The 19787-nt window shown below is 43.6% G+C and overlaps 1 protein-coding gene and 1 long non-coding RNA gene across 2 annotated transcripts in view; both read right to left on the bottom strand.

The window, feature by feature from the left end:
* LOC306966347 overlaps nt 1-19787 on the bottom strand; it is a 347602-nt gene that overhangs the window by 303951 nt on the left and 23864 nt on the right. The gene's annotated exons all lie outside the window — the stretch shown is intronic.
* Nucleotides 1-19787, bottom strand: part of LOC306966670 (uncharacterized protein) — a gene marked incomplete at both ends in the record, with an annotated part of 35498 nt that overhangs the window by 5169 nt on the left and 10542 nt on the right. The window contains 10 exon segments of the mRNA XM_079561483.1: nt 388-530; nt 532-553; nt 3743-3895; nt 13394-13946; nt 17123-17169; nt 17264-17431; nt 17499-17697; nt 17700-17730; nt 17734-18193; nt 18362-19769. Of these exon segments, the coding sequence (XP_079417609.1) occupies nt 388-530; nt 532-553; nt 3743-3895; nt 13394-13946; nt 17123-17169; nt 17264-17431; nt 17499-17697; nt 17700-17730; nt 17734-18193; nt 18362-19769 (3184 nt within the window).

Below are 19787 nucleotides of genomic sequence, written 5' to 3'. Positions count from 1 at the left end.
CAGGGAGGAGACTGCGGAATCTACGGGTCAGGTCCAGTCGACTGAAGAACAGTTTCGTACACAGGGCCATCGGGACGCTGAACTCCCTCCCCTCCCCCTCCCCCCGCTCCACAATCAAGGATGAGAGAAACATCATTTCAAACCATTCAAATGGTTTGACATGAAAAACTATCTTGAATCTTATTTTCACACTAGTTTAATTTATGGACAATTTTATAAACTATAAATATTGTAACGTGAGGGACTTGGTGAAGGCCTCGAGGGGCGCTGGGTCAGGCGGATTCATATTGTGGATATTTATTCTATTGTATTGTTTTGTTGTCGTGTAAAATGATAATTGATGAATTTCCTGATTGTGGCCGTTCAACATGAGGCCAGTGGACTGACCTCTGGTCTTCAGGAGGAGGTTCTTTAAAGACAGGAGGGTTTCCTTTGGAGTGGTCACTTCTTAGAGACACAGAGCTGGGAGCAGGTTTAGGTCTGGGTTTGGACCCGGGGCCAGGTCCAGGTGGGTCCATGTTGAAGCTGCTGAGAATCAGAAGAAGAGTTCATTAGATCAGAACAAACAGGGCGTTAGAAACAGATCCAACAAATCCAGTAGTTTTTGTTTAGACCAATAAAACATCAGGGGCCAGATCTTGTGGCGGCGCACGGGGCGGCGCAGGCTCTTGGCGAATTATTTTCCGAGTGGCGGCGCTATATGTGCCATTCGCCTCCGCCACCTGTGAGGGGGCGTCACAAGAGGAGGCGACTGCACTGATGGAAACACGGCTGACATTCACTTCCTCGTTTACATTGTGCTGTCTTGCGTTCTTTCTTAAGCGCTAGGCGCTCACAGGTCAAACTAAGAACTTTATTTACCCCATCGTGAGCAAAACCATTTTCACGTCTCGAGAGAAAAACAGCTACAGCGTCCGCTGTGGCGCGGATCGGAACGCGCTTGGCGTGAACGCAAAGCAAAACAAAAGCACATGTTCACCCCCCACTCTCACACAACCACTCTCCTGGACGCGGAGTCGATCTGGTTGGAGGAAAATGTGTATGTCTCAACCCACTTAATTGCGCCAAGTCTGGAGTGGCAAGATCACAAAGTGCGCCCCGACTGAGCGCAAAATGTCACGCTATCGTCTCCGTTTTGATGCACAAGATCGGGCCCCAGGAGTGTCCTCACAGAGCTGCAACACTAGACTAAAACTGTTCCTCAAACATCACCAACATCTGGACTTTACTAAAGCCACTGAGTCGCTCAGAGCGGCTCCTCGTCCTCCACACGTCTGTCAGGTCATTCTAAAGATAAAGTAATATTGGTGGTGCAGCGGTTAATGCCTCAAAGCAAGAAGGTCCCGGGTTTGATTCTGCGTTTCTGTGGAGTTCACATGTTCTCCCCGTGTCTGGTTTCCTCTCGGTTCTCTGGTTTCCCTTGCCACTAAAACATGTACAATAGGTTCTCATGAGAGAGAGATTCTTAATCTCAGTGGGACTTTCCTGGTTAAATGAAAGGGTCATGTGTGGCTTCACCCACAGCCTCCCAGGTGACCCTCTCAGATCTGGACTTTTTTCTGAGTTCCTCCACATGTGTAATGAACTCGTGCAAAGTGATTTGCTCTGACTCCCAATAGTTTTATTTTAGATCATTTACAAACGGAGTTGTGACCACAGTGGTTTCCATCCCACCTCACAGACAGGACGTTCATGGTCCGTGTGGATACCTGCTCCTCTAAGGTCTATAACATTACATGTGGTGTGCCCCAGGGTTCAAGTTTAGGCCCAGTGCTTTTTAACCTGTATATGCTCCCTCTTGGTGATGTCATCAGGAGACATGGAGTCAACTTTCACAGTTATTCTGATAATAATATAATAATAATATATAAATATATGTAATAATATATTTTTTTTTTAAAAGGAGAAGAAGAAGAAGAAGAAGGGGTTCTACAAAAGAAGTGAATTGAGTGAAAGGCAAAGGTCAAATAATCTGTTGGAGTCAGAGCAGACTTTATGGACGTGTTTGGGTGAAGACTAAAGGTGGGCAATGTATTGTTTGTAAAATATAGAATTTCTAACATCAAGGACATCTCCTAGTCAATAAACCAACAACAAACCCTGCTGTTCAAAAACATCATTGGTGGAAAGTCTCTCAAAAAACTTTTATTCAAGACAATTATCTTTAAAACAACAAAGTCTAAATGAATGTGTCGGCCAACACATTGTTGCAAAAGTCTGATGGTTTTCAATCAGGGCCGGACTGGGACTGAAAAACAGCCCTGGACTCTGACCAGCCTGGCCCAAATTAGCGTAATTGTGACACTTCCACAAATACATATTTTAACCTCTTACCCCCCGCCTGAACCAAATGCATTCTGTCCTCTTTTGGCTGTGCAACACCTCATTTGAAAGCTAAGACCCACAAAACTGGCCTTTTTCCTGACGTTGTTGATGTGTTGTGTCACCTTTTGTATGTTTTTTTTTTTTTTTGTCTCATTTTTGTCTCATTTTTGGTGCTTTTTTCCCAAGAATCTTTTAGATTCGGGTAAAGCCAAACTGGAGAAAATGGGATCCGTTCAGGTGGGAGTTAAGAGTTTAACCTCTGACCTCCCTCCTTAACACTAACGAGTGCATTTTCCCCAGTTGGGCTTTTTATTATTATTTTTTTGATCGGCATCATCAGCAAAAAGAGCGGGAAAGGCGGTCGTAGAAACAGAAGCAAAATCATTCATATAAATAATAAATAATAACGGTCCCAAAATTGAACCTTGTGGCGCACCATACTCCACGGAATTCCTTTCAGATTCATGTTTTTTCCATACTGGGCTTTACCCAAATCTAAAAGCTTCTCGACTGGAGATCAACAATGTAACGCCTCATTTGAAAGCTAAGACCTACAAAAGTGATGGAAACTTTTCGTCGCCAGATTTTTGTTGTTTTTTTAATTATTTTTGTTGTATTTTTTTGTCCGTGTTTTTCTCATGTTTTCTTCCTCTTTTTCTCGCTATTTTGATGCTTTTCTTTTAGCTTTTAGATTTGGATAAAGCTCGGTTGAGGCGGGACTGGTGGCCCTTCTGTGCTCTTCCAGAATGGACAAATGGCCAGTCCGCCCCTGATTATAGAGAGCATCCTGACCATCACTGTGGTTCTTCTACAGAGGGACTATAGAGCATCCTGACCATCACTGTGGTTCTTCTACAGAGGGACTATAGAGCATCCTGACCATCACTGTGGTTCTTCTACAGAGGGACTATAGAGAGCATCCTGACCAGCTCCATCCCTGTGGTCAGGATGGAGGAGGAGCCTCCAGTGCATCGTGAGAGCAGCTGAGACCCTCTCTCCTCTACTAAGGGCATGTCCTCCACCCGTCTCACCCGCAAAGTCGTCAGAATCACCAGGGACCCTACACACCCATCACACAGCCTCTTCAGGGTGATGCCTTCAGGGAGGAGACTGCGGAATCTACGGGTCAGGTCCAGTCGACTGAAAAACAGTGTCGTACACAGGGCCATCGGGACGCTGAACTCCCTCCCCTCCCTCTTCCCCTTGAATCTTATTTTCACACTAGTTTAATTTATGGACAATTTTATTAACTATAAATATTGTAACGTGAGGGACTTGGTGAAGGCCTCGAGGGGCGCTGGGTCAGGCGGATTCATATTGTGGATATTTATTCTATTGTATTGTTTTGTTGTCGTGTAAAATGATAATTGATGAATTTCCTGATTGTGGCCGTTCAATATGAGGCCAGTGGACTGACCTCTGGTCTTCAGGAGGAGGTTCTTCAAAGACAGGAGGGTTTCCTTTAGAGCAGTCACTTCTCAGAGACACAGAGCTGGGAGCAGGTTTAGGTCTGGGTTTAGTTCTGGGTTTGGACCCGGGGCCAGGTCCAGGTGGGTCCATGTTGAAGCTGCTGAGAATCAGAAGAAGAGTTCATTAGATCAGAACAAACAAGGCGTTAGAAACAGATCCAACAAATCCAGTAGTTTTTGTTCAGACCAATAAAACATCAGGAGTGTCCTCACAGAGCTGCAACACTAGACTCAAACTGTTCCTCAAACATCACCAACATCTGGACTTTACTAAAGCCACTGAGTCGCTCAGAGCGGCTCCTCGTCCTCCACACGTCTGTCAGGTCATTCTAAAGATAAAGTAATATTGGTGGTGCAGCGGTTAATGCCTCAAAGCAAGAAGGTCCAGGGTTTGATTCTGTGTTTCTGTGGAGTTTACATGTTCTCCCCGTGTCTGCGTAGGTTTCCTCTCAGTTCTCTGGTTTCCCTTACCACTAAAACATGTACAATAGGTTCTCATGAGAAAGAGATTCTTAATCTCAGTGGGACTTTCCTGGTTAAATGAAAGGGTCATGTGTGGTTTCACCCACAGCCTCCCAGCTGACCCTCTCAGATCTGGACTTTTTTCTGAGTTCCTCCACATGTGTAATGAACTCGTGCAAAGTGATTTGCTCTGACTCCCAATAGTTTTATTTTAGATCATTTACAAACGGAGTTGTGACCACAGTGGTTTCCATCCCACCTCACAGACAGGACGTTCATGGTCCGTGTGGACACCTGCTCCTCTAAGGTCCATAACATTACATGTGGTGTGCCCCAGGGTTCAAGTTTAGGCCCAGTGCTTTTTAACCTGTATATGCTCCCTCTTGGTGATGTCATCAGGAGACATGGAGTCAACTTTCACAGTTATGCTGATAATAATATAATAATCTATAAATATATGTAATAATGTACTTTTTTTTTTAAAGGAGAAGTAGAAGGGGTTCCACAAAAGAAGTGAATTGAGTGATCATCTTCATATTGTAGGTTTTAGTTTAGCAGGATATAACTTTGCTCCAGTAGAAGCAGGATGTCGATCGGGTCTTTGAGTTATAGCTTCACAAAGATGGTCCTGCTCAGAAAAGCTCAAAAATGGCCTCTAGTCTCTGCAGGATTTGTCGTCACTACTGAGGCACTTTTTCACAGATAGAAGTTATATCAGTCAGTCTGTAGCGAGAAAATGTATCTCAAATGGCTTCATGGTTAAAAAATATTTTGAATGGTACTAGTTTTTTGTAAAAAAAAACAAAAAAACAAGTGCATTTCTAACCATCTATTCATTGTTAAAAGAAAAGAAGAAAAGGTTTACGACAGAAATGCATTTGTAGAGCCTATGCTAGCCTAGGGAAAATCTGCCATTTTTTTATTTTAATTTTTTATTATTCATTCAATATAAAAGCACAAGATACACTTACAGGTAGTGCACCAACCCAAACACCCTCCCTCCCTCCCATTCACACTCATTCACACTGAAGGGCTGTTACCTACAGTATCAATTCTCTGGCTCCCACAATATACGTCACTGCAGTCTGTAAGGCACACAGGACTGCATTTGTTGCTGGTCCGTTGACAGCACCAATCTCCAACTGTTAACTCTACTCATTTTCATTAATTACAAATTCATACATAATTGTTTTTATTTTATTTTAGGTTCTTTTTTGTCTATGTTTTTTTTTTTTTCTTTTTTTTTAAAGAAATATAGGACATTATCTTCACCAGACCAGGTCTCTAGGGTTCTTAAAACCAGGTCCAGTCCAGATCATGTCCAGGTCGGGCTCAGCAACACACACTTTCATTTATATGTTCACTCAAATTAAGAAAACAACAGATTTCATGTAATCTAATCAAAATTACATTTTCAAAATAAGCATTTGAGGCCATCCCAAAATCTGCCATTTTTATCAGCCTATAAATCCCAAACCGCACAGTCTAGAACATGTTTGATGATTGTTCCTGGAACTATGTATAGTAGACGTGACTCAGACTGATGTGTCGCCCTGTACATGATTCCATTACTGAGCCACAGCTCTTTAAAGCTGCTCACAAACGCAAAAAGCTCCCGGAGCAGAAAAGGTGGTCACAACTCCCTGTTTTGTAAATTGTCTAAAATAAGACTATTGTGAGTCAGAGAAAAGCACTTTGTTCATTTCACATGTGGAGGAACTCAAAGAAAAAGTTTCCTCCAGATCTGAGAGACCTGGGAAGATTCTGTGTTTTGTCACAGAATGACCCAAAGGTCAAATAATCTGTTGGAGTCACAGCAGACTTTATGGACGTGTTTGGGTGAAGACTAAAGGTGGGCAATGTATTGTTTGTAAAATATAGAATTTGTAACATCAAGGACATCTCCTCGTCAATAAACCAACAACAAACCCTGCTGTTCAAAAACATCATTGATGGAAAGTCCATCCATCCATCCATTTTCTTCCGCTTTATCCGGGGCTGGGTCGCGGGGGCAGCAGTCTCAGCAGAGATGCCCAAACTTCCCGGTCCACACACACCTCCTCCAGCTGTTCTGACCCCGAGGCCACACCAGGGCAGCTCGGAGACATAGTCCCACCACCGTGTCCTGGGTCTTCCACGAGGCCTTGTCCCACTAGGACATGCCTGGAACACCTCCCGCGGGAGGCGACCATGATGGAAAGTCTCCCAAAAAACTGTCTGCTTTTTCTACACTTTTATTCAATTATCTTTAAAACAACAAAGTAATCAAATGAATATGTCGGCCAACACATTGTTGCAAATGTCTGATGGTTTTCAATAATTTATCTTTAGTTTTTGTTCATGTCACTCACCCTGATATTTGTGACAGTTTAGTTTCTCTATCAGGTCAATTCTGTCATTATCACAATATTGAACTATATTGTAATTGTATTTGTTTTGGCGTTTGCCAAAAGCTACGGTTAATTTCCTGTTTAAGATTCAGGGCTTTTATTTTGAAAGAAGTATTTTCCGCTAACTTCACACAAGCTTCACAGCAAAAAAAAGTAAGAAGTTACGACGGAGCGAGCAAATATGCATTTTATTATTAGCTACCCCTTTGTAGAGGAACAAGGTATGTTTATAGTGATGTACAAGCACATGTTTTAAATATTTTTGTTGTTAATTTCCAAATTTAAGGTTGGTTTAAATGAAAGATTGTAAGAGTATGGAAACTATATTACACGCTGTTTTTTATTGTGTGTCCCCAGCTCTTACGGTGAATTTACTGCCATTAAACTTCAACAAGTCATCAGTTAAGTGTCTTCCATAATGCGGGGGGTATGCTACTGTAACGGAGTTAGAAAAAGCGTTTTATTTTTATGTTGTTTTATTGTGAATTTTACCGTTTTGTGTTTTATTTTGAAAATCCTGTATGCACGCTGCTCCCGGATGTTGTATTGGGTAACTTGCCGCTCCTCCTTCAGTAGCGCGGTGTCTGCTGAAGAGGGTGAGTGTGTCTCGGTGTAAAATAATATAATTAACATATTTCCAATTAGATTTTGTCCCCATCCAAATATATATTGATAAAATAACATTTTCGCACGTAATGCACATAATCTCATGATAGTTTTCATCCTAAATTTTAAGTTTGTGCACTTTTTCCAATTAGCTAAGTATTACACAGGTATTAGTGTCCCGCCAGTTCTGCAGCCATTTTACGGTGCTGTTTTTATTTTATAGGGAGCCAGTGTGTGTCAATGAGGAGACACTGAAATTGCATTTCTGCTGTCTCACAGGTATGTTTTTATTTTATTTTATTTTAATGCTTTTCTCTGTAAATGTATTCCCCCACTGACATCTATTGTTTTGTAAAGATTTCTTATTATTCATTTTTGTTTATATTGGAGAGTCAGCTGTATCCTGGAGAGAAAATATATATATGTATGTAATTTTTGCAATACACGGCCATATACTGCTCCCCCTCTCTTTGAGTAGCGCGGTGTCTGCTGAAGAGGGGAGCCAGTGTGTGTCAATGAGGAGACGCTGAAATTGCATTTCTGCTGTCTCACAGGAGTTAAAGCGACAAACTCCACGCTGTTGTCCTGTCCTTTGTTTACGGCCTGCCCTACACCGTGCAGCCGTTACACTACATGTATTATATTATATATATTGACAATTTAAAAAATAAAACAAAGACTATTTCACACAAGAGCGTAACAAGATTTAAAAACATCAACTCTACTTGAAAGGAATGAGATTAAAAGTCATTTTCATACATTTTCTGGGTCACTGACACGATGGTGCAACAACTTCTCCCTGTGAGTTCCTGAGGGAGAAACATTAGATTCACAGAGTCTTTTCACAACCTTCATGTTTTACAATTTACTCAAAGAACAAAACCATTTTCCTTCAACCAGGAAAAATACCAGGTCCAAGGCCTTTAAAGCAGGAATAAACAAACAAAACCAGGACAAACTAAAGTGATTAAACCCGGACTAAACCAGGACTAGACCCGGACTAGACCCGGCCTTAAGCAACACTAAACCAGATACAAAACTCGGTCTAAGCAGGGACTCGGGTGTGTCGGGACTAAACCAGGACTAAACCAAGAATAAACCATGTTCAGACTGGACTAAACCACAACTAAAGCAGGACCGAACCTGGATTAAACCAGGACTGATCCAAAGAACAAGCAAAGACTAAACCACAATCTCATTTTTATAAGAAATACTCACTGCGACACGTCGTCCTGATACTTCACTTCGAGCAAAGGTTGACTTTTATTGCAGGTGTAATATCCGCTCTGGGACTGAGCTGTAGTGTCTCTGAGCTCCAGCAGGGGGCGCCACACTCTCGGTCTCACAGTTCAAAACTAAATGAGAACCTGACAAAACGTGTCCCAGGTAGCAGTCGTGTCTGAGCCATTTCTGGCTTTCTTGTGGCACAGCTGGCTGGCTTGTTTTTTTTTTCTTTCTTTTGTTTATTACTTCATGGAGTTTTTTTATTTTATATATCATTCAGTAAAAATATTACTGTCAAAAATCTGTAATTTGTAATTGCATTGTGGTGGACAATAAACTTTGTTTTGACAACATGAATCCTTGTTTTATTCTGTTTTGCAAATGTTTGAATGGAGAAATCATTTGTGACAAATAAAATGTAGTGTAGGCCTGTTGGTTGGTTTGTATTTTCATGTAGTTTTTAGATGTTTCCTTCTACATTTAGAGACTGCTATGTTGACATTTTTGTAAGCCTGCAATTCAATTAATATGTATATGAGCATCATTTATAATTTAATTAGGATTGAAGTGTATGAACCAGTACTGGGCCAGAACACATTCTAACTTCATTAGATTTGAAGTGTATAAACCAGTACTGGGCCAGAACACATTCTAACTTCATTAGATTTGAAGTGTATGAACCAGTACTGGGCCCGAACACATTCTAAACTTCATTAGATTTGAAGTGTATAAACCAGTACTGGGCCAGAACACATTCTAACTTCATTAGATTTGAAGTGTATAAACCAGTACTGGGCCAGAACACATTCTAACTTCATTAGATTTGAAGTGTATGAACCAGTACTGGGCCAGAACACATTCTAACTTCATTAGATTTGAAGTGTTTAAACCAGTACTGGGCCAGAACACATTCTAGCTTCATTAGATTTGAAGTGTATAAACCAGTACTGGGCCAGAAGAGAACTCTCGCTAGTTATGTCTTTACGGAGCGTGTGGCCCACTAGAGCGCCGGCAGCTGTGAATCGATAAGACACGCAGCCTATGGCCCAGCAAAGGGCCGTGGAAAAAGCAAACTGTCAGCCAGAAGAAACGTTGTAGGCCGGTTCTGGCCCAAGAGAAATTTGCTAGCTGGGGTGACACCAGTGATTTGTTTATGATGAACGATGTGTGTCTCACCTGATCTGTGTTCAGAGCTTTAAATGTTACAATAATATTATTCACACTGAGAGGCTTCATGGACCTTTTAGAAAATAGAACACCAGAGTTTTTCTTTCAGGGTGAGTTTGTTTTATTTGAGTTTCCACCACTGAGTCTGGAGAGAAAGAATAATGACGACACTGTAATCATTAACACAGGCTTGAAAAACACAATACAAACATTTCTGTATCACAATCTGCAGAGTAGAAAGAAAATGATCGATAATTGAGAAGTGGCTTTTTTCGCGCAGTCTCCACCAGAGGGCGTCCTTTCCCACGTGTATGTTCCAGATGTGCGATGTGGCGTTGACATAATAACAGTCAGAGATCATTTACATCTTTGTCGCTCGTCCTGCCTAAAGTCATTTTAATTTTTAACATAAATGACATGACACACATATGTAACCCAGTCTCTCCTTTTTGCTGTTTTGTATTTACGCTCTTTTATTTTGAAATACATTTATTTTGAAAAGGGGAAGTGTGATCCCCTCACTCAAACTTTATTTTCCTGTTTTCACGGTCACGTTGGGCGATAATGACCTTTTGATTTGTTAAAAATGGTATTAGTCCCGCCTCCCGAGCTGCGGAACCAAATCACTCACTAGTTTTCGGTCTTTCGCGCTCCGGGAATGAGCGGGACAGGCTGGAGACGGTCCGAGACAAAACCTTTAGGTCTGGTCAGTTTTATATATAAAAAAACTTTGTGTTTTGGTTGATTTGGAATAGTTGTTGTGTGAAGTGGAAGGAGCACGAGCTGGAGAGGCTGTTCCTCACGATGCCTCATCTTGGTAAGTCCATGCCATGTGAGGATTAGAAAAACATGCTAGCGCGATGCTAATATTAGCCCGATGCTAACGCTAATCTCGAGTGCCGTTTTTTTGTTTGAAAGCGACATAAAAGTTATTTTTGGTAAAGATGTGGTTTCTACCAAATTCTAGTTTAGTTCATAAAACACAGAGAAGCACTTTTGGTTGTTTTTGCACTTTTTTTGATCCAATGTAATTATTATTTTTGAAGTTTATTGTACATTTTTCATGGTTTGTAACAGAGTTCGGGAAATTCCACAGTTGCCATGGAGATCCGCCATCTTTGCAGCTGTTAGCAAACATTTCCATTGACTAACATGAGCTAAAAACAGTATAAAAAGTGGAGAAAAAAGCCGTGGATCAGCTCCGTTAGCTGCTGAGTTACTGCTGGTAAAAACATCTAACTCACTGTGGTGTCCAAGTGTTTTAATGTGAACATTATTCCCATAATGCTTAGCGATATGACGTCACATTCATGAACTCTATATGAAAGTGCACAGTAATTCTTCTGTGATGCTAAACCCAGTAGCACAGATGAGGTTTCACTGAAGTGTTGATTTTGAAGGAGAATATCTGAATTCATAAGTTTCATTTCATGAGTTATAAAAAGTTAAAATTCATTTAAAATCAATATGTTGATTAGTTAAAAATATTGAATCATAATATGGTTAAATAATTAAAAAAAAAAAAAGAGAAAAAGAGAAATTCATTTGCTTGTTTTACATGGATTAAAAACTATTTCATGTATTAGAAAGGATATTTGAGTTAAAAACATGCATGTCAAGTATTACTGTGTATTTTTAAAGATACAAAACAAAGCTATAACAACTGAGAAGAGATAGGATAACAGATTTTTATTCATCTGTAAACAATAACACCATGATTGTTGTGCAGGCTGGTTTTTCATGGTTAAGAAAACCCAGGATGGATTTCCTGGATTCTCTCTGGACGGAGACGTCGAGCCTGTGCCCAGAACAGAACTGAACGTCGAAGAACAACCGTCTTTCTACCAATATCCGAGAGGTAACACCTTAAAACACCACTTTAAAGGAAAAAGATCTGAACAATGAAGACAATTGACTTGACTTACGACTTAAACAAACTGAAACACTGAGCTCAATGGGACTGGGGAGGTATTCTTGGTTGCATACGCCGACTCTGCTTATTGTTACATATTGTAAATCTTGAACTGCTTTAGTTTTTATTGCCATTGTTTGAGAACAGGTTCACAAACTAGGATTTTTTCTCGGTACAATCGTGCAACATAAAGCATATAACACAGAATTTAGATCAAAATAAGCAACTTTAAAACTATAAGGCTATGAGGGCATGAAGAAGATTAATGAAATACATAGTTTTTGTCTCCAGTGCTTAGTTTCTACCTGTTTTTTAAGGCTGCAACTAACGATTATTTTTCTATCGATTAATCTATCGATTATTTTTTCGATTAATCAATTAGTCTATCGATTATTTTTCATGTTACCGATTATTTTTTCATTTAAAATGAAGAAAAAAACATTGATGTCTCCAAATGGCTTGGCTTTTATTTATTTATTTACTACTAGTCTATTTTCCCCACTTTTTAAAATGGAAAAAGGCAAATGGGCCCATTCTCTAACTTCTGGCCCTGACCCACACTTTGGGAACCGCTGATTTAAAACTAACTGAAACCTGCTCCTGACGGTTATTTCTGTCTGACCACTGAGAATTAGCCTGTGAGTCGCCCAACTCGTTATAGACTGTGCACATTCAGAGAACCAGAGTTACTTTAAGTTACTGTGCTCATGAGAACCGTGTGGATTCAACTCCTCTTTGAGACAAAAAGGCCACAGACACGGCTTTACTCTTGTATATTCATCAAACTACTGTCCTGATTCTCCACCAGACACAACAAGTAGAGAGTTTAAATGAGTGTGTGGCCGATGCCCCGAGTCCTCGCAGAGAAAACATGAGAGCAGCGCCCGGGACACGGGGACGTGATGCAGCCGCGCAGCAGCCAAACGAGCACCGGGAGACAGACGGCCGAGCGGGACACGAGCGGAGAAGTAGCCTACTCGCGTGTTGGGAGAGACGGGGAAGGCGGTCGGTCTCTCCTGCTCATTCACTTCAGCAGACTGCTCCGTGTTGGTTTTATATGCGGCAAAGTAGGCGGAGAGTGAGTGCTGGAAGAGCCTGTCCCCGTAACAACACGTTGATTAATCAGTGAAACAACACCGTAGTTTGACTGAGATGCGGGGCCCTTGCAGCCGCGGGTGTTTTCGTTTCACATGTTCGTTCATAGCCGTTGTGCTGTAGCCTGGCTAACGCCAGACTAAAATCACAAGTGATATTGCAGTTCGAAATGATTGGAGCGCACACAGCAGTCTGGCATTAGCCAGGTTAGTTGTGCTGCTGTGATATGCACAGTGTGCATATAACAACATTATTAGGCCGTTTCTGGAAATACTCCCACACTTTTGACGACTTTTGCCGTGCTTTTTTCCCCTCGCTCGCAGTGTCTGCATACGCGCAGCCACGCTGGAAGTGAAATGTAAACAAGTGACGCGTCGACGCACAAAAACGGCGTCGACGTATTTACGTAATCGACGACGTCGACGCGTCGTCGTTGCAGCCTTACTGGTTTTAGTCTCAAACACTGAATAATACTTTAAACCACTGACCCTCTGGGGTGAAGTGTCTTGCTCATTGACAGAGTAAGTGCGGGTGAGACTGAGATGTGAACCGTCGACCTCACGGTAACAGGGCGACGGCTCCACCTGTATCTGTCAGAGCCTCAAACACACAAGTGATGATTTAATAAAGACGTGTTTTATTTCAACAGTGAATCAGTGATTACAGGCGGAGCCAGCTGTGATTGGTCCTTACAGCTGTCAATCAAATGTGTGTCATAAAAGAGTTCAGTCACAGAGGTCCACCAGGGGGCGCTCTCCTCAGGCACAGACACAGAGGAACCTTCAGACCTCAGCCCAAACCCAGGAAACAGAGGCTCAGTGAAGGAGGAGGTGAAGGTGTAAATGTGGAGCAGTTTTCCACCAGAGCCGACGTCATAGAAGGACAGAGCTCCAGCCTCAGAGTCCAGGAACACGCCCACTACACCTGAGAGAGAGCCAGAGGAGGAGAGGAAGAGTCTTTCTCTCTTGTTGTGACAGACAGAGCAATCTCCACCACTGATCCTCAGACTCCAGGACTGATCATTGTTTCCAAACCTACTCTCCTCTCTGTCTCCTCTCCATCTGGTTCCTCTGTAACTCACTGCTATATCAACCCTCCTCCTCCCGCTCCACTGCACCTCCCAGTAACAGCGCCCCCTCAGGCCAGTGGAGCTCAGGACCTGAGGCTGGCCCATGAACCTGTCCTCATGATCTGGATACTGCTGCTCCTCTCTCACTCTGGTCACAGTCCGTTTGTCCTCAGACAGAAGGAGGTTCCTCTGAGCTGTGTTTGGATCCAGAGAAAACTCACAGGAATCTGAGGAAACAAAAACAACTCATGATGTCACTTTGTGTTCCTGTGAGTCTGAAGAGCTGTCTCGTGTGTAATAAGCTGTAATAAGTATGACACATATATTCGGAAGAGCATGGACAGGGCTCCAGACTAACTTTTATTTTAGTAGCACTGGTGCTACCAACTTTTTCATTTGGTCACACACACAATATTTTGATCGCACAGACTTGAGACACAATATGTATATTCACCATTTTAATAAATTAAAACAAGGACAGTTATAAACATGTTCAAAATCACTAATAATTGATCCCAATAATGATTAAAATAGTGTTAAAACGTTTAAAAATTGAGTTTTTCATATTAATAATAGAGTGATTTTACATAACTTTATTATAATTTTTTTGCATTGTTCTGCTTTAATTTTTTTTTTCAATCCATTATTATTCATCTTCCTTGACAATTGTTTGTCTCTTTCTTTCCAAATATGCAATATCACTGTCACTTATTTAGCCTAAAGCCTAAATAAAATACAGGAGCTGAATCTGCTGCGGCTAAGGGAGAGGGCGGGCCATAACAGCAGCTGTTAGCTTTACGTTAGCTCTCTGTTAGCTTTATGTTAGCTCTCTGTTAGCTTTACGTTAGCTCTCTGTTAGCTTTACGTTCGCTCTCTGTTAGCTTTACGTTCGCTCTCTGTTAGCTTTACATTAGCTCTCTGTTAGCTTTATGTTAGCTCTCTGTTAGCTTTACGTTAGCTCTCTGTTAGCTTTACGTTAGCTCTCGGTTAGCTTTACGTTCGCTCTCTGTTAGCTTTACGTTCGCTCTCTGTTAGCTTTACATTAGCTCTCTGTTAGCTTTACGTTAGCTCTCTGTTAGCTTTACGTTAGCTCTCTGTTAGCTTTACGTTAGCTCTCTGTTAGCTTTACGTTCGCTCTCTGTTAGCTTTACATTAGCTCTCTGTTAGCTTTATGTTAGCTCTCTGTTAGCTTTACGTTAGCTCTCTGTTAGCTTTACGCTAGCTCTCTGTTAGCTTTACGTTCGCTCTCTGTTAGCTTTACGTTAGCTCTCTGTTAGCTTTACGTTAGCTCTCTGTTAGCTTTACGTTAGCTCTCTGTTAGCTTTACGCTAGCTCTCTGTTAGCTTTACGTTCGCTCTCTGTTAGCTTTACGTTCGCTCTCTGTTAGCTTTACATTAGCTCTCTGTTAGCTTTACGTTAGCTCTCTGTTAGCTTTACGTTCGCTCTCTGTTAGCTTTACATTAGCTCTCTGTTAGCTTTACGTTAGCTCTCTGTTAGCTTTACGTTAGCTCTCTGTTAGCTTTACGCTAGCTCTCTGTTAGCTTTACGTTCGCTCTCTGTTAGCTTTACATTAGCTCTCTGTTAGCTTTATGTTAGCTCTCTGTTAGCTTTACGTTAGCTCTCTGTTAGCTTTACGTTAGCTCTCGGTTAGCTTTACGTTCGCTCTCTGTTAGCTTTACGTTCGCTCTCTGTTAGCTTTACATTAGCTCTCTGTTAGCTTTACGTTAGCTCTCTGTTAGCTTTACGTTAGCTCTCTGTTAGCTTTACGTTAGCTCTCTGTTAGCTTTACGTTCGCTCTCTGTTAGCTTTACATTAGCTCTCTGTTAGCTTTATGTTAGCTCTCTGTTAGCTTTACGTTAGCTCTCTGTTAGCTTTACGCTAGCTCTCTGTTAGCTTTACGTTCGCTCTCTGTTAGCTTTACGTTAGCTCTCTGTTAGCTTTACGTTAGCTCTCTGTTAGCTTTACGTTAGCTCTCTGTTAGCTTTACGCTAGCTCTCTGTTAGCTTTACGTTCGCTCTCTGTTAGCTTTACATTAGCTCTCTGTTAGCTTTACGTTAGCTCTCTGTTAGCTTTATGTTAGCTCTCTGTTAGCTTTACGTTAGCTCTCTGTTAGCTTTACGCTAGCTCTCTGTTAGCTTTACGTTCGCTCTCTGTTAGCTTTACGTTAGCTCTCTGTTAGCTTTACGCTAGCTCTCTGTTAGCTTTACGCTAGCTCTCTGTTAGCTTTACGTTCGCTCTCTGTTAGCTTTACATTAGCTCTCTGTTAGCTTTATGTTAGCTCTCTGTTAGCTTTACGTTAGCTCTCTGTTAGCTTTACGTTAGCTCTCGGTTAGCTTTACGTTAGCTCTCTGTTAGCTTTACGTTAGCTCTCTGTTAGCTTTACGTTCGCTCTCTGTTAGCTTTACATTAGCTCTCTGTTAGCTTTATGTTAGCTCTCTGTTAGCTTTACGTTAGCTCTCTGTTAGCTTTACGCTAGCTCTCTGTTAGCTTTACGTAGCTCTCTGTTAGCTTTACGTTCGCTCTCTGTTAGCTTTACATTAGCTCTCTGTTAGCTTTACGTTAGCTCTCTGTTAGCTTTACGTTAGCTCTCTGTTAGCTTTACGTTAGCTCTCTGTTAGCTTTATGTTAGCTCTCTGTTAGCTTTACGTTAGCTCTCTGTTAGCTTTATGTTAGCTCTCTGTTAGCTTAACGTTAGCTCTCCGTTAGCTTTAGCTGTAAAACAAGCCTTTTCTGACCGCGAGGAGATCAGAGCGAGCTCAGGTAACATAAACCGATCTCTTTCTGCTCCTGTCTCCTCCTCTCGAGCTCGTGCTTCTCTCTGACCTGCGCTCGTGAGCTCGCTGCTCGGCTGCAGCGCTACCGCCCCAAAAGGTGAACATAAAAGTGAAAATATACTACTGTGGGGAATAAACTGTCGGAAAGTGCGTATTGGCAGACAGTAATAGAAGGTTAATTCATGACGGGACACGTGGCTTCTGTTGCTGTCTGTATTTCACCTGTCCCTCGGACAAACAGGGAGAGCGGGGCACTTGCCTGGACAAAACGTTTAGCCTAAACTGCCAGCTGACTTCTTCAATAATAGTAGAAGCTCGGGTGTGTTTGTGCAGTGTATGTGCTCTGGAGATGCTGTTTATAACGTTGTTTGTAGCACGCCTCATAAAGCCTATTAGACTTTTTTTTTGCTTGCACAGGTGCTACCGCTTATTTTTTTTACTCGCACATTCTCTAAAAAAAAGTCGCATATGCGAGCATTTTGGTCGCAGTCTAGAACCCTGATGGATTTGGTGCATATTTTGTAAGTGAAATCTCTATCACTATGCAGATGTGTTTTTTTGTAAAACAGAAAACATAAACCTGATGAAGTTCAAGATATTTCCAAAAAATGAATAAAACACAGACTCACATTTCCTCAGACCTGGGACCATCCACTGTTCTCCAGCAGGATCCAGCCTGAAACACACAAGTCCAGTTTACTGTAGACCAGACCAGACCTGGACCAACCATGGACCAGAGACAAGACCCTGAGAGAGTCCAGGGGACTCACCTGAGAGAGAGCAGGGGCCCCTGAGGGGCCCGTAGAGCGGTCAGGAGCTCGGCGGAGGGTCCTGGATGGTTGTAGCTCAGGTCTAACTCTCTCAGGTGGGAGGGGGCGGAGCTCAGAGCTGAGGCCAGAGAAGCCCCGCCCCTCTCTGAGACCAGACATCCAGACAGACTAAAGACACACAGCATTAGCCTCTAATGTGGACACAGAGACAGAGTGCATCATGGGAGCGTCTCACCTGAGGGTGTGCAGTCTGCAGGGGGCGCTCTTCAGTCCAGAACACAGCAGCTCCACTCCTGAGTCCTGGAGGTCGTTGTTACTGAGATCCAGGTGAGTCAGACTGGAGGAGCTGAGGACTGAGGCCAGAGGAGCACAGCTGAGAGGAGACAGGCCACAGCCGCTCAGACTGAGGACAGAGAGGACGATTAGAGACGAGAGCCAAGACACAAGTGTTTAAATGCAGTCTGGACTCACATGGCTTTGGTGGAGACTTTGACGACCGGCAGCAGCTTCAGAAGAACTGTCTCTGAGGAACAGTATTTCCTGAGGTCAAACTCCTCCAGGTCTGAGACTGAGGACAGTAAGAGGAAGGACACGGCAGACCAATGAGCAGGAGAACGTAACCAGGAGAGACGTCCTCGTCTCATGTAACTCTCTATCAGCTCCATCAGACTGTGGTCGTTCAGTTCGTTCAGACAGTGGAGCAGGTTCAGGCTCCTCTCTGCAGACAGACCCTCTTCATTCAGCTTCTGTTTGATGTACTTTACTGTCTCCTGATTGGTCGAGTCACTTCCTGTGAGAGTCAGCTGATCTGGCAGCAGGCTCTGATTGGTCGGTAGAGACAGCCCCAGGAGGAAGCGCAGGAACAGGTCCAGGTGTCCGTTTGGACTCTGTAAGGCCTGGTCCACAGCAGAGCGGTAGAAGGTCTCAGGGCTCTCAGAGGAGTGTGGTGAGGACAGCAGGTTCTCCTCGAGGTCAGGGCTCTCAGAGGAGTGTGGTGAAGACAGCAGGCTCTCCTCGGGGTCAGGGCTCTCAGAGGAGTGTGGTGAGGACAGCAGGTTCTCCTCGAGGTCAGGGCTCTCAGAGGAGTGAGGTGTGGACAGCAGGTTCTCCTCGGGGTCAGGGCTCTCAGAGGAGTGTGGTGTGGACAGCAGGTTCTCCTCGGGGTCAGGGCTCTCAGAGGAGTGTGGTGTGGACAGCAGGTTCTCCCCAGAGCTGAAGAAGGTCTCATGGACGTGAAGAGCAGCCAGAAACTCCTGCACAGTCAGATGGATGAAGCAGTAGACCTTGTCCTGGTACAGGCCTGGCTCCTCTCTAAAGACCTGTGTGAAGACTCCGGACCACACTGAGGCGGCTGCAGCGTCCAGCCCACACTCGCTCAGGTCACTCTCGTAGAAGATCAGGTTTCCTTTCTGCAGCTGCTCAAAGGCCAGTTTTCCCAGAGACCGCACCATCTCCCAGGTCTCTGGAGTCCAGTGAAGGTCTGTCCCAGATCCCTCATGATACTTGATGTTCTTGACTTTAGCCTGGACCACCAGGAGGTGGATGTACATCTGGGTGAGGGTGTGGGGCAGCTCTCCTCTCTCTCTGGTCTCCATCAGATGGAGCAGGACTGTGGAGAGGATCCAGCAGAAGACTGGGATGTGGCACATGATGTACAGGCTGTGGATGCTCTTGATGTGGGAGATGATGTCTGTGGCCTGCTGCTCGTCTCTGAACCTCTTCCTGAAGTACTGCTCCTTCTGTGGGTCATTGAACCCTCGCACCTCTGTCACCATGGAGACGCACTCAGCAGGGATCTGATTGGCCGCCGCGGGGCGTGTGGTTATCCAGAGGCGAGCGGAGGGAAGCAGGCTCCCCCTGATGAGGTTCACCAGCAGCTCCTCCACTGAGGCGCTCTCTGTGGGCTCCGTCAGGACCCGGGTCCGGCTGAAGTCCAGAGGAAGTCTGCACTCGTCCAGACCGTCAAAGATGAAGAGCACCTGGAGCTGCTGAAAGATGCAGAGACCTTTGGTTTGACTGAAGAAGTGGTGCAGCAGCTCCACCAGGCTGTACTCTGTGTCTCTGAGCACATTGAGCTCTCTGAAAGTGAAGGGGAACAGCAGCTGGACGTCCTGGTGGGCTCTGCCTTCAGCCCAGTCCAGACTCACCTTCTTAGTCAGCACTGTTTTCCCCACGCCGGCCACGCCCTTCGTCAGCACCGTCCTGATTGGTCGATCCTCTGTCAGCTCTGCTCTGATTGGCTGCTGTCTGTGGGCGGGGCCTTTAAACAGGTCTTCACATGTGATGCTGGTCTCTGTAGCGGCTGGTTTCCTGGACGCTGCCTCGATGTGTCTGACCTCATGTTCCTGGTTGACCTCTGAGGCCCCTCCCTCTGTGATGTAGAGCTCTGTGTAGATCTGGTGCAGGGGGGCGGAGTTTCCTGCTTTAGCCACGCCCTCAAACACAAAGCTGAACCTCTGCTGCAGATGACTCTTCAGTTTATCTCTGCAAACTCCAACAGAACTCCCTGAATAAAGACAGAGAC

The sequence above is a fragment of the Gobius niger genome, assembly GCF_951799975.1.
Source record: "Gobius niger genome assembly, chromosome: 8".
In the NCBI taxonomy this organism is placed as follows: Eukaryota; Metazoa; Chordata; class Actinopteri; order Gobiiformes; family Gobiidae; genus Gobius; species Gobius niger.
The sequence above is the reverse complement of the archived record's forward strand: the minus strand, read 5'-3'. Positions and strand labels throughout refer to the sequence as shown.